General features: G+C 46.5%; 1 protein-coding gene across 4 annotated transcripts in view; it reads left to right on the forward strand.

Moving 5' to 3' along the window:
* The first annotated feature begins 4,304 nt into the window (after positions 1-4,304).
* Positions 4,305-13,626, forward strand: part of LOC123760841 (voltage-dependent calcium channel subunit alpha-2/delta-1) — a 207,204-nt gene continuing 197,882 nt past the window's right edge. For all 4 annotated transcript variants that reach the window (XM_045746616.2, XM_045746617.2, XM_045746618.2 and 1 more), the window contains exons 1-2: positions 4,305-4,411; positions 7,703-7,787. In XM_045746616.2, the coding sequence (XP_045602572.2) occupies positions 4,317-4,411; positions 7,703-7,787 (180 nt within the window). In that variant the 5' untranslated portion in view covers positions 4,305-4,316. The remainder of the gene's footprint in view (positions 4,412-7,702; positions 7,788-13,626) is intronic.

Consider the following 13,626-nt stretch of genomic DNA (forward strand, 5'->3'; position numbering starts at 1 on the left):
ATTTGTTTATCTATTTTTTATTTATATTTATATACAAGATGGTGCATTGGGTTTATGAGAGTACAAAGCATTGATGTTTTTAAGGGCGACTGCGAAAAAAGGAACAATTATGTGCCATTTTAAAGATGGAGTCACTATTGACATACTCAATATGTGAAGATTTGGAAATTCTACTACTCTATCTTTTCAACTAATCATACCTATTTAATTATTTATTTTGTATTTATATTTATATACAAGATGGTGCATTGGGTTTATGAGAGAACAAAGAATTGATGTGTTTACATTTTTTTTTTTGAGATATATACAAGAGTTGTTACATTCTTGTAGAGCCACTATTACGCGTAGCGTTTCGGGCAGGTCCTTAATCCTATGGTCCCTGGAATACGATCCCCGCCGCGAAGAATCGTTGTTACATCCAAGTACACATTTTACTGTTGCGTTAAACAGAGGCTACAGTTAAGGATTTGCGCCCAGTAAATCCTCCCCGGCCAGGATACGAACCCATGACATAGCGCTCGCGGAACGCCAGGCGAGTGTCTTACCACTACACCACGGAGATTGATTCTTGTAAAGCCGCTGACACGCATAGTGTTTCGGGCAGGTCCTTAATCTAATAGATAATTTTAAGTAGGTAATTTCTAGCAAAATTTAAACAATTTTAACAGCTACATTGTAAGAAAATTTGACAATGATTAGTAGATACATTATATCATAATTTTAGGGTTATCAACAGGTACATTGTAGCATAATTTGAGGATTATTTCAAGGTATAATGCAGTATAATATGTGTTCACTATAACAAGTATGATATATGATGATAGCCATGATTACAATGGTGAAGTTGTATGGCTTAGGAACATATATTGGGGGTTTGGGTAGCACTAGATACAGTGTGAGTTTCAAGCACGAGGTAGGAAACTATGAAGATGAAATTAGGTACTTTTTGGTTTTATTTTTGAATAAGGCAAAAGTTGGACAGCTTTTCAACTCGTTAGGGGAGTGAATTCTATAGACCAGGTCCCTTTATTTACAGAGAGTGTTTACACAGATCAAGCTTGACTCTGGGGGATATCAAAGAGATATTTATTTCTGGTATGGTGATTCTGTTCTGTTATATCTGTCTAAGAAGAGTTTCAGAACATGGTTTGCACTTAAGAGCAGAGTTTTGTAAATATAAATGGGAGAAGAGAATGTGTGGAGTGCGGTTAGGTTTAGCATGTTCAGGGGTTTAAACAAGAGTGGGAGACCACAGGGTGAACAACACTACAATCCAGGCATGTCAGAGCGGATCTCATTGAAACTTTTAAAATACCGAACAATTTGGAGGATGTTGATCTAGACAATTTCTTCAAAAGGTCAGATGTAACACCAACAAGGAGCAATGGTTTCAGGCTCAACAAGCCACAATGTAGTACAGAAAACAGGACATGCTTTTTCACCCACAGGGTTACAAATCCATGGAACCGCCTACCTGCTGAAGCCGGAAAGGCCAAAATTCTGTTAAATTTTACAATGCAACTGGAAAATATCATCAGAGCAGAGGGGGAGACCTTTGACAAGTCGCCGGCTTCCTGTCCTCGTCGATGCAACTAGTGTTAGTGGCCCTCAGTTAAACTCAGGTAATTCACATCTGATGAATACTCCCAAACATTTATGTATTCAATGTCCAGGATACTAAATTTAAAACCTATACATCAGTCAATTAAGAGTTGAGAGGCGGGACCCAAGAGCCGTAGTTAATCCCCCTAAAATACTAATATGTGGGTACAAATAGACGAGTACTGATAGGCAAAGGCACAGTCAAAACACGTTACTTAAATCTCTATAAGTTATCCTTAAAAGTAAGGTTCTCATTATTTCATTTTCTTTAATAAAATAATAGGGTAGACATGTACAAATGATCAGTAACATCTTTCAAGCCTAATAATGACCCACTTTCCTGTGTTAGACACTCATCCAGTCATCAAAATAATTGTCATTACTAACGTGAAGCGAATTTTTCTTCATTTAATACATAAAGTTGTATCAGAGTGCAAGAATATTGAGTCCATTAGGCCGTTTCGTGGTTGCATTCAACAACAGCACAGTTGATTGATCATTCTTTTCCTACCAGGCCTGAAGCCTTCCATAGGTTTAAAGATATTTTACAAGCCGAATTATACCATAAACGTATGAACTCAAACAACCCACCAACCCAACGCAGGCGAGGAGTCACAATAACGTGGCTGAAGTATGTTGACCAGACCACACACTAGAAGGTGAAGGGACGACGACGTTTCGGTCCGTCCTGGACCATTCTCAAGTCGATTGTCTTGACTTGACCAATCGACTTGAGAATGGTCCAGGACGGACCGAAACGTCGTCGCACCCTTCACCTTCTAGTGTGTGGTCTGGTCAATCACCTAGGAGCCGGTCGGCCGAGCGGACAGCACGCTGGACTTGTGATCCTGTGGTCCCTGGTTCGATCCCAGGCACCGGCGAGAAACAATGGGCAGAGTTTCTTTCACCCTATGCCCCTGTTACCTAGCAGTAAAATAGGTACCTGGGTGTTAGTCAGCTGTCACGGGCTGCTTCCTGGGGGTGGAGGCCTGGTCGAGGACCGGGCTGCGGGGACACTAAAGCCCCGAAATCATCTCAAGATAACCGTAAGGACCCCTTTGTTGTCCTCAGCACCACGAATTCTGCGAAGCTCGACCAGCCCCGCAGGACGAAGAGGATGTCCCTCCAACAACGGGTGAGGAGATACACCCAAGACAGAGCCTACCCCCAGGCGCAGGGGCCAGATTCACGAAGCAGTTACGCAAGGAACACTTCATTTGGTGATGTTGGACAGCATACTGTTGACAAGCAACGCACCCGACCATAGCCCCATACCTTGAACACTCTCATTGATATTATATATGTCCTTAATATTGTGGGGTGCTGAAGCCTGAAGTGTTATGGGACCCCTACGCAGCCACCAACGAAGTCTGGGTTCCCACTATTACCTCCTTTAATAAATAAATAATAAATAAATGTTTATTCAGGTAAGGTACATACATACAAGAGATTTTACACAAATTGATCGATTTATAGATAGAGCAAGTACATACTAGCTCTATCTAGTCTATCTAGGATAGACTGTCTAGTCTATCTACAAGCGAGCCTATCTAGTCTACCTACTAGCTCTATCTAGTCTATCTAGGCTAGACTATCTACAAGCGAGCCTATCTAGTCTACCTACTAGCTCTGTCTAGTCTATCTAGGCTAGACTATCTACTAGCGAGCTATCTAGTCTATCTACTAGCTCTATCTAGTCTATCTAGGCTAGACTATCTACAAGCGAGCCTATCTAGTCTATCTACTAGCTCTATCTAGGGTGCACATACAATGCCTAAAGCCACTATTACGCAAAGCGTTTCGGGCAGTTAATGGCGCTGCTCCACCACACACACCACCAGAAATGTTTGACAAACGTTAACCAGGACTCTCGGATTGTTATTAAAACTGAGATGTGAACATAAACTTTTTTTTAGCAATATGGAGTAAAGTCGCTTCTGGGGGCACCTTAGGCTTAGGGTTCAGGGGCTCTGGAGCTTAGGTTTTATTAGTTTTACTAATAAAGGTAACAGAAAACTTTGGGGGACATTCAGCACACAGGTTCGAACCCTCATCACGGACCTCTGTGGATTTGTTCACTGATATATCATGTGATTTCTCTGTGTATTGAGTACCGACTGGGGTTCTTTTTCGGGCAACTTGTTCTTCTACGAAGAACGTCGCTTTTCGCTCGTATGCTTTACATAAGGACAAAAATTGTCGTAATAGAAAATGGTTCGAGAAAACGAACCTTGAACGACCTTGAACATTGTCGAGAACAAGAACGTTAAGCAACTTACATACATAGATGATTAGTTAGAAACATAATGTTGGATTTATAGATAGAGCTAGTACATACAATACCTAAAGCCACTAGTAAGCATAGCGTTTCGGGCAAAAGTTAGTTTTAGTCAGATAAAGTTTTGAGTTTAGAGTTTAAACTAGTCAGCTAGTTTTGATTAGTTTATGATTGCACACCTTCTCCATCCAGCGGAACCGTCAGTGGAACGCTTCTATATACTCTCATAAACCCAATATACCTTCATGTATATATACAAATAAATAAATAAATTAATTAAAGTTACAAATCACCCGCATTTTGATATACACGAGTTAGCCATAACGACCATTTTCTACAATGGCGTCGAAGGCAGAGCCATCTGTTGGAGGAAAGCGGAACGTGGGGCGTCATCTGCTAATGTTTACCGGGAGGCGACAGTGACAGTCCGGCGGAGATGGCGGCGGGAGGTGCGTCTCACGTTGCTTATGCTGTCTGTGTCTTCCTTGTCACGTGTTCTCTTCCTGATCACGTGGCCACCCTCGACTCTAAGTAAGTCTACTCGAGCTCTTATTATCTAGTTAAATTCCAGATGGATTTAGTGCCTATTTAACTTAATTCAAATATAGTTCTGTCAATCGATGGAAAAAAAACCATGTCATGTTATTATTATTAAAATCTTTATTGACAAAATTAATTACAATTTTGCCTAATCTGAGGATTTCATGGATAATATTTGATAATGTTGGTATGGTAATGGGTGAGTAAATATGCAATTTTATGTTGTACGTCTGCAAGATTATTAAATGAGAGGAATTGGTCAATATATTATAAAGACCTGATTTTTCCAAGATGCTAGGCCTACTTACTTGCACATAGCGAGTCATATGGAAACGCTCATTTGTAAAGCAATTTGATCTATATGTACCATTGAGGTTTGGAAGAGGGTAATAGAGCAATGGCGGTATATAATAGTATTTTGTAAATGGTTTTCTTTGTTAGTAGATGATAAATAACCGCTGTATGTAATGAACTTTAGTCGAGGACGGGTTGATTCATTCCATCCAGCGGTCGACCCCACAGACGCAGTCATAAATCTTAACATGCTGTTCATTCAAAACAGGAATGTTCTCCAATATAAATTAATATTATAATATATTAGCATATTGTGCATATATAGGCATAGGTTAGGTTAGGTTAGGTTAGGTGTTTAGGTTCTGTTGGCGATTATTTGTATTTGTAGTACGTGGGTGAAGCATTTACAGAGTTGTGGTTCGAACTTCAACACTGACAGTGTTGAAGTCCACAGTAATATGAGCTTGGCGGCAATCATGCAGCCCGTCCTCCAAACAAAGATCTAAAAGTGATTCCATGCACCCGCCAAACCCCCTGTTTATGAATGAAAAGCGGTTTACACACGACTCACAACTGCTGACGTTCGAACATATCCGGAACAAGTGCTTCACTGACGAATTTTGTTCGAATCACAACGCTGTAAATGCTTCACCCACGTACTACAAATACAAATAATCGCCAACAGAACCTAAACACCTAACCTAACCTATGCCTATATATACACAATATGCTAATATATTATAATATTAATTTATACCTAAGAAAATTCCCGTTTTGAATGAACAGCATGTTAAAATTTATGAATGCGCCTGTGGGGTTGACCGCTGAATGTAATGGACTTGAGTCGAGGACGGGTTGAATGATGAGCAAGAGGGACTGTTACCAATCCTCCTGCATTGAATAATAAACTTTCCCCAAGTGGTCATAATATCCATGAGCAATGTCGGCGCAACATGCTCCTCCTGTTACCGACATGTTATCATACAGATTCGAGAACTGCCATTGAAGCCTTGCAACAAGAACCCATACGTGATAACATCTATCTGATCACAAATGTCATATCATTAATGCAAACACTCAAACGTCAAGGCTGTCAGGTACTTATCAACTGGGTGCCAAGTCATGTGGGAATAATAGGAAATGACATTGCAGACGAAGTTGCATAACTTGCAATTAAGAGAAGAAATGTAGACATTTACATACCACAGAGTCTATCACAGATTAAGAAAGTAATTAGAAATAGAGTAATGCAGAAGATGTACAGTGACCACAACACAGCAGTTGCAACATCAGGATCTGCGGGTTGGCACAAGAATTCAGCCAATTACGAACCACTTAGTTTGATGAAAGGGAGCAGTGGAGCAACAGAAGTGCACTTACATGCATCACGCTCGGACACCCATGTGCATGGGAAATAGGCTTACAGGTTGCGGAAAATGAGAGGAAATGTCAGCACTGTGGAGAAATGCCCGACAGACCACTGGAACATTATCTAACACAGTGCACAGTTACAACTACAACAGACCACTGGAACATTATCTAACACAGTGCACAGTTACAAACCCCAATAAGATTTCGACTTAGATTCAACAGAGCAGAAGAATATGTTAAACACATGGGGTAAAATCTTCCTGAACTGAATATATGAGTCATAAATACTCACCCTCCGCTTAAGTAAAACAAATAACACTTAGTGGGCCAGCCAGAGGCTTAGAACCAACGCATGAATATCCCTGAAAAAAAGGTCGATTCAACGGTGAAAGCGTTGACCAAACACCATTGTTAGATATTGTATCTGTAGGGTTGAGTCTCTAGCTTCAGATATCCTGCGTCTCAGGTGTAGTGCCTGTAGAGTAGATACGTCGGAACCTTCAAGTAATTATCTCCAAGTGCTTCCTATCCTCTCGTAGTCATCTCCCAGACAATTTCACAATACACATTAGGTTCTTTTTACTCATTTTTGGGAATTAATCATTTCAGGTTGTCTCTCAGTAGCCTACTGGCTGACTGTCTCCATGAGTGCACATCTGTGGTATATTTCATGATAGTTCGAGCGTATTTCATGATAGATAGTGACTGTTGGACAGTATTCTCACTGATACAGAAAACAATAACTTTAATTCTATTCGATTACATTATATCTGTGATTAACACAATCAGCAGAAACTTCCCAATATCACTATTTTCTCTATACGACTGGTTGTAATAACTTGCTTATAAACACTTATGATTAGTTTCCTACCTATTGAAGGCGGTGATTTGTGACCCATACATTCTCTTGTGTTATTTCGGGTGAAAAAGTCTTATTTCTCAATACTGATCGTAATTTGTAAATCTGTATGGATGTAATTGGACCCATGAACAGTAATTAATTGTAAATATTTACTGTCTTATGCTATTATTATGCATGATAATAATCCACTAGATATCACACATCCACTAGATATAATTATTTATATTCCCAGAGTAACACTAACTGTGGCTTAACCCTTAAACTGCGCAATATATACATATATGATTTGACACAACATAACAGCGGTGATGTAGTGACCCATAATTAGCTCTCATAATAGTGTAATATAATAGTGCTAATGGTAAGTAATGGCCCCTATATAAGGGGAGAATGTTGAGCACACATTCAGTGTTCAAACAGACATCAATTTATGTTCGTAGAAATTTCCCGTTCGTGAACGTATTTAACATTTAGCAATGGGGGATTTTTTTTTGCACTTCCTGCCATGTCTCTTGGGGTCATAAAGAGTCCAGTTTGGAGCCAGTACATTAGGTACTATAAATCCTTAAAAGTAGATATATTAATCTCGGTATTAATTAATTTTGTCTGTATTATCAATGTTCATTTTAATATAAGAAAACGAAGTGTTTAATAAAACTCGATATTTTCTTGATCAAGTTTTCAATGTTTCTATTGAGAAATGAAGGCACTTCGTCCAAGATATCTCACGAGCTGTTATCTTTCTCTCTCCCCAGATCATTTAGCCAACTTAGCCATGATATCGAGAGGTGGATTGGTGAACTCCACTCCAGGACAAGTTACGCTCGTGTTCTCAAGACGGTAAGTTCAATTGTTCAACATCATCTTAGACGTGTGAGACCGGTGCCGGAGACCACGGCCAAGATATTAGGGTAAATTAACCAATTATATGTTACAGTTTTCGTAAGCTATTGACATCAATTTTGACAAGGTTTCAGCCCTGCGCTGGGTTGCTATTTGTTCTGTCGTCTCTGTCCCTGGGCAGGGGGGGATGTCCCTGGACACGGTGGGATGTCCCTGGACAGGGTGGGATGTCCCTGGACAGGGTGGGATGTCCCTGGACAGGGGGGGACGTCCCTGAGCATGGTGGGACGTCCCTTCCTCACCCATCCCGTGACAGGAAATTAAGTGATATTAAATTCATAATTGAGAGAGAGATTATGTAAATTTTCAGGATTGGTGAAGGCATTAAGCAAATTTAAAACTGCAGCTGGATAAAAATTGGTGTTACAATCGCTTACTAATCCTGAGGCAATCGTGACATGAATTAGTCAATTTAAGTACTTCAGCCAGAACAGGTGTGTATACACCTGTTCACTTGGTTGTGCTGGTGAAACAAGGCACATGTATACACATAGGGAGCCGGTCGGCCGAGCGGACAGCACGCTGGACTTGTGATCATGTGGTCCTGGGTTCGATCCCAGGCGCCGGCGAGAAACAATGGGCAGAGTTTCTTTCACCCTATGTTACCCCTGTTACCTAGCAGTAAAATAGGTACCTGGGTGTTAGTCAGCTGTCACGGGCTGCTTCGTGGGGGGGTGGAGGCCTGGTCGAGGACTGGGCGCGGGGACACTAAAAGCACCGAAATCATCTCAAGATAACCTCAAGATCTCATGATAACACACATATACACATATGTATACACATGATGTTATGCCTCAGGGTAGCAGTACCTTCATTAGATCCTCCAGGACCTGACCTTACGGATACTTTACGATGATTTAAAGAGGTCAAAGGTACCCCACGGAACCAGGCATTCATGACCCGCTCAACCAGGCTGTTGGGGAGCGACTGCTCGCAGCCTGACGTATGCATCACAGCCTGGTTGATCAGGATATTACCAGTTATCATACATTTCAGTGCTAGCAGTGTAAAGCCACCAATTATATACATTTTGAGAGGATTTTATCGATGCATCGGATTTTAACCAGTTCTCTTGAAGAACAATAATATAACACATACCAAAGTGGTTCTTGATATACTCGCATATTAAGGGTTTGAATCATAACATTATTGATATACTCGCATATTAAGGGTTTGAATCATAACATTATTGATATACTCGCATATTAAGGGTTTGAATCATAGCATTATTGATATACTCGCATATTAAGGGTTAGAATCATAACATTAATGATATACTCGCATATTAAGGGTTAGAATCATAACATTAATGATATACTCGCATATTAAGGGTTTGAATCATAACATTAATGATATACTCGCATATTAAGGGTTTGAATCATAACATTAATGATATACTCGCATATTAAGGGTTTGAATCATAACATTAATGATATACTCGCATATTAAGGGTTTGAATCATAGCATTATTGATATACTCGCATATTAAGGGTTTGAATCATAACATTAATGATATACTCGCATATTAAGGGTTTGAATCATAACATTAATGATATACTCGCATATTAAGGGTTTGAATCATAGCATTATTGATATACTCGCATATTAAGGGTTTGAATCATAACATTAATGATATACTCGCATATTAAGGGTTTGAATCATAACATTAATGATATACTCGTATATTAAGGGTTTGAATCATACCATTATTGATATACTCGCATATTAAGAGTTTGTACCCATAAATTTGAGTGTAATTACTTTAAAACCTACAATGTTCTGTATTTTAATATTAGTAAGTCCTAGATCTCCTATTTCTCATTCAGGACAAAACCTACAAAAATATATTAAAAATCGTTGTCCCTATTCTTTGCATAATTAGCCTTAAGGAAAATGTGCCTATTTTCATTTATAGAAATCCAATTTTTAGAGCCACCGTTTGACTCATTGTAGCTGTTAAGCTGCTTGAGTTACGTGTTGTTAGGTGATATACAATGATAACTATAATGAGAAGTGTCCCAGTTTTCAAACCAATGGCATCAACACTTTGTTTTCTAACAAAGGATATCTGTGCTGTCAGATATCTGTGCTGTGAGATATCTGTGCTGTGAGATATCTGTGCTGTGAGATATCTGTGCTGTGAGATATCTGTTCTGTGAGATATCTGTGCTGTGAGATATCTGTGCTGTGAGATATCTGTGCTGTAAGATATCTGTGCTGTGAGATATCTGTGCCGTGAGATATCTGTGCCGTGAGATATCTGTGCCGTGAGATATCTGTGCTGCAAGATATCTGTGCTGTGAGATATCTGTGCCGTGAGATATCTGTGCCGTGAGATATCTGTGCCGTGAGATATCTGTGCCGTGAGATATCTGTGCCGTGAGATATCTGTGCCGTGAGATATCTGTGCCGTGAGATATCTGTGCCGTGAGATATCTGTGCCGTGAGATATCTGTGCCGTGAGATATCTGTGCCGTGAGATATCTGTGCTGTTAGGGTGGGGAGGGGGTGGGGGTAGGGGGTGAGGAGGGGGATGAGGGTGGAGATAGTGTGAGGGTGGAGAGAATGAGAGAGAGAGAGTGAGGGTGGAGTGTGAGAGAGGCACTGGAACACGGGAGAGTGACTCCGGGCCTGGCACGGTGCCACGACTATCATCAATACTGTGGCCCAGAGCCACACCACCATGGACCAGGGCCACACCACCATGGACCAGGGCCACACCACCATGGACCAGGGCCACACCACCATGGACCAGGGCCACACCACCATGGACCAGGGCCACACCACCATGGACCAAGACCACACCACCAGGGACCAGAGCCACACCACCAGGGACCAGGGCCACACCACCAGGGACTAGGGCCACACCACCAGGGACCAGGACCACACCACCATGGACCAGGGCCACACCACCATGGACCAGGGCCACACCACCAGGGACTAGGGCCACACCACCAGGGACCAGGGCCACACCACCAGGGACTAGGGCCACACCACCAGGGACCAGGACCACACCACCATGGACCAGGGCCACACCACCATGGACCAGGGCCACACCACCAGGGACTAGGGCCACACCACCAGGGACTAGGGCCACACCACCAGGGACCAGGACCACACCACCATGGACCAGGGCCACACCACCATGGACCAGGGCCACACCACCATGGACCAGGGCCACACCACCATGGACCAGGGCCACACCACCATGGACCAGGGCCACACCACCATGGACCAGGGCCACAACACCATGGACCAGGGCCACTCCACCATGGACCAGGGCCACACCATCATGGACCAGGGGCCACACCACCATGGACCAGGGCCACACCACCATGGACCAGAGCCACACCACCATGGACCAGGGCCACACCACCATGGACCAGGGCCACACCACCATGGACCAGGGCCACACCACCAGGGACCAGGGCCACACCACAGGGACCAGGGCCACACCACCATGGACCAGGGCCACACCACCAGGGACCAGGGCCACACCACCAGGGACCAGGGCCACACCACAGGGACTAGGGCCACACCACCAGGGACCAGGGCCACACCACAGGGACCAGGGCCACACCACCAGGGACCAGGGCCACACCACCAGGGACACACCACCAGGGACACACCACCAGGGACCAGGGCCACACCACCAGGGCCACACCACCAGGGACCAGGGCCACACCACCAGGGACCAGGGCCACACCACCAGGGACCAGGGCCACACCACCAGGGACCAGGGCCACACCACCAGGGCCACACCACCAGGGACCAGGGCTACATCACCATGGACCAGGGCCACACCACCAGGGCCACACCACCAGGGCCACACCACCAGGGCCACACCACCATGGACCAGGGCCACACCACCATGGACCAGGGCCACACCACCAGGGACCAGGGCCACACCACCAGGGACCAGGGCCACACCACCAGGGACCAGGGCCACACCACCAGGGACCAGGGCCACACCACCAGGGACCAGGGCCACACCAGGGACCAGGGCCACACCACCAGGGACCAGGGCCACACCACCAGGGACCAGGGCCACACCACCAGGGACCAGGGCCACACCACCATGGACCAGGACCACACCACCAGGGACCAGGGCCACACCACAGGGACCAGGGCCACACCACAGGGACCAGGGCCACACCACCAGGGACCAGGGCTACATCACCATGGACCAGGGCCACACCACCAGGGCCACACCACCAGGGCCACACCACCAGGGACCAGGGCTACACCACCAGGGACCAGGGCCACACCACCAGGGACCAGGGCCACACCACCAGGGACCAGGGCTACATCACCATGGACCAGGGCCACACCACCAGGGCCACACCACCAGGGACCAGGGCCACACCACCAGGGACCAGGGCCACACCACCAGGGACCAGGGCCACACCACCAGGGACCAGGGCCACACCACCAGGGACCAGGGCCACACCACCAGGGACCAGGGCCACACCACCAGGGACCAGGGCCACATCACCAGGGCCACACCACCAGGGACCAGGGCCACACCACCAGGGACCAGGGCCACACCACCAGGGACCAGGGCCACACCACCAGGGACCAGGGTCACACCACCAGGGACCACACCCCCAGGGACCAGGGCCACACCACAGGGACCAGGGCCACACCACCAGGGACCAGGGCCACACCACCAGGGACCACACCCCCAGGGACCAGGGCCACACCACAGGGACCAGGGCCACACCACCAGGGCCACACCACCAGGGCCACACCACCATGGACCTGGGCCACACCACAGGGACCAGGGCCACACCACAGGGACCAGGGCCACACCACCAGGGCCACACCACAGGGACCAGGGCCACACCACCAGGGCCACACCACCAGGGACCAGGGCCACACCACAGGGACCAGGGCCACACCACCAGGGCCACACCACAGGGACCAGGGCCACACCACAGGGCCACACCACAGGGACCAGGGCCACACCACCAGGGCCACACCACCAGGGCCACACCACCATGGACCTGGGCCACACCACAGGGACCAGGGCCACACCACCAGGGCCACACCACAGGGACCAGGGCCACACCACAGGGACCAGGGCCACACTACCAGGGCCACACCACCAGGGACCAGGGCCACACCACAGGGACCAGGGCCACACCACCAGGGCCACACCACAGGGACCAGGGCCAAACCACCAGGGCCACACCACAGGGACCAGGGCCACACCACCAGGGCCACACCACCAGGGACCAGGGCCACACCACAGGGACCAGGGCCACACCACCAGGGCCACACCACAGGGACCAGGGCCACACCACCATGGACCAGGGCCACACCACCAGGGACCAGGGCCACACCACCAGGGACCAGGGCCACACCACCAGGGACCAGGGCTACACCACCATGGACCAGGGCCACACCACCATGGACCAGGGCCACACCACAGGGACCAGGGCCACACCACCATGGACCAGGGCCACACCACCAGGGACCAGGGCCACACCACCAGGGACCAGGGCGGACGGTCCCGCTCCCTTCTCAAGGTCTGTTCATCTCAATCTTCAGATCGAAACTGCCTACTTATCAACGTGTTTCTCGTCCTCTGCTCTTCCTTCACAACTGAGAGAGCCAAAGGAGCGGGAAGAACGGAGGGAGGCCATGTGCACTGGCCTCCACGCCCTGACTTACACATTCGAGAAGCTATAAGCTTCGAATCGAACCTCTGAGACTTGTCAAGGCGCCAACCTGGGCCGTCCGCTCCCACAGCCTTGAGCAGTGTGGAGAGAGA

This window comes from Procambarus clarkii, chromosome 3 (assembly GCF_040958095.1).
Source record: "Procambarus clarkii isolate CNS0578487 chromosome 3, FALCON_Pclarkii_2.0, whole genome shotgun sequence".
Classification (NCBI taxonomy): Eukaryota; Metazoa; Arthropoda; class Malacostraca; order Decapoda; family Cambaridae; genus Procambarus; species Procambarus clarkii.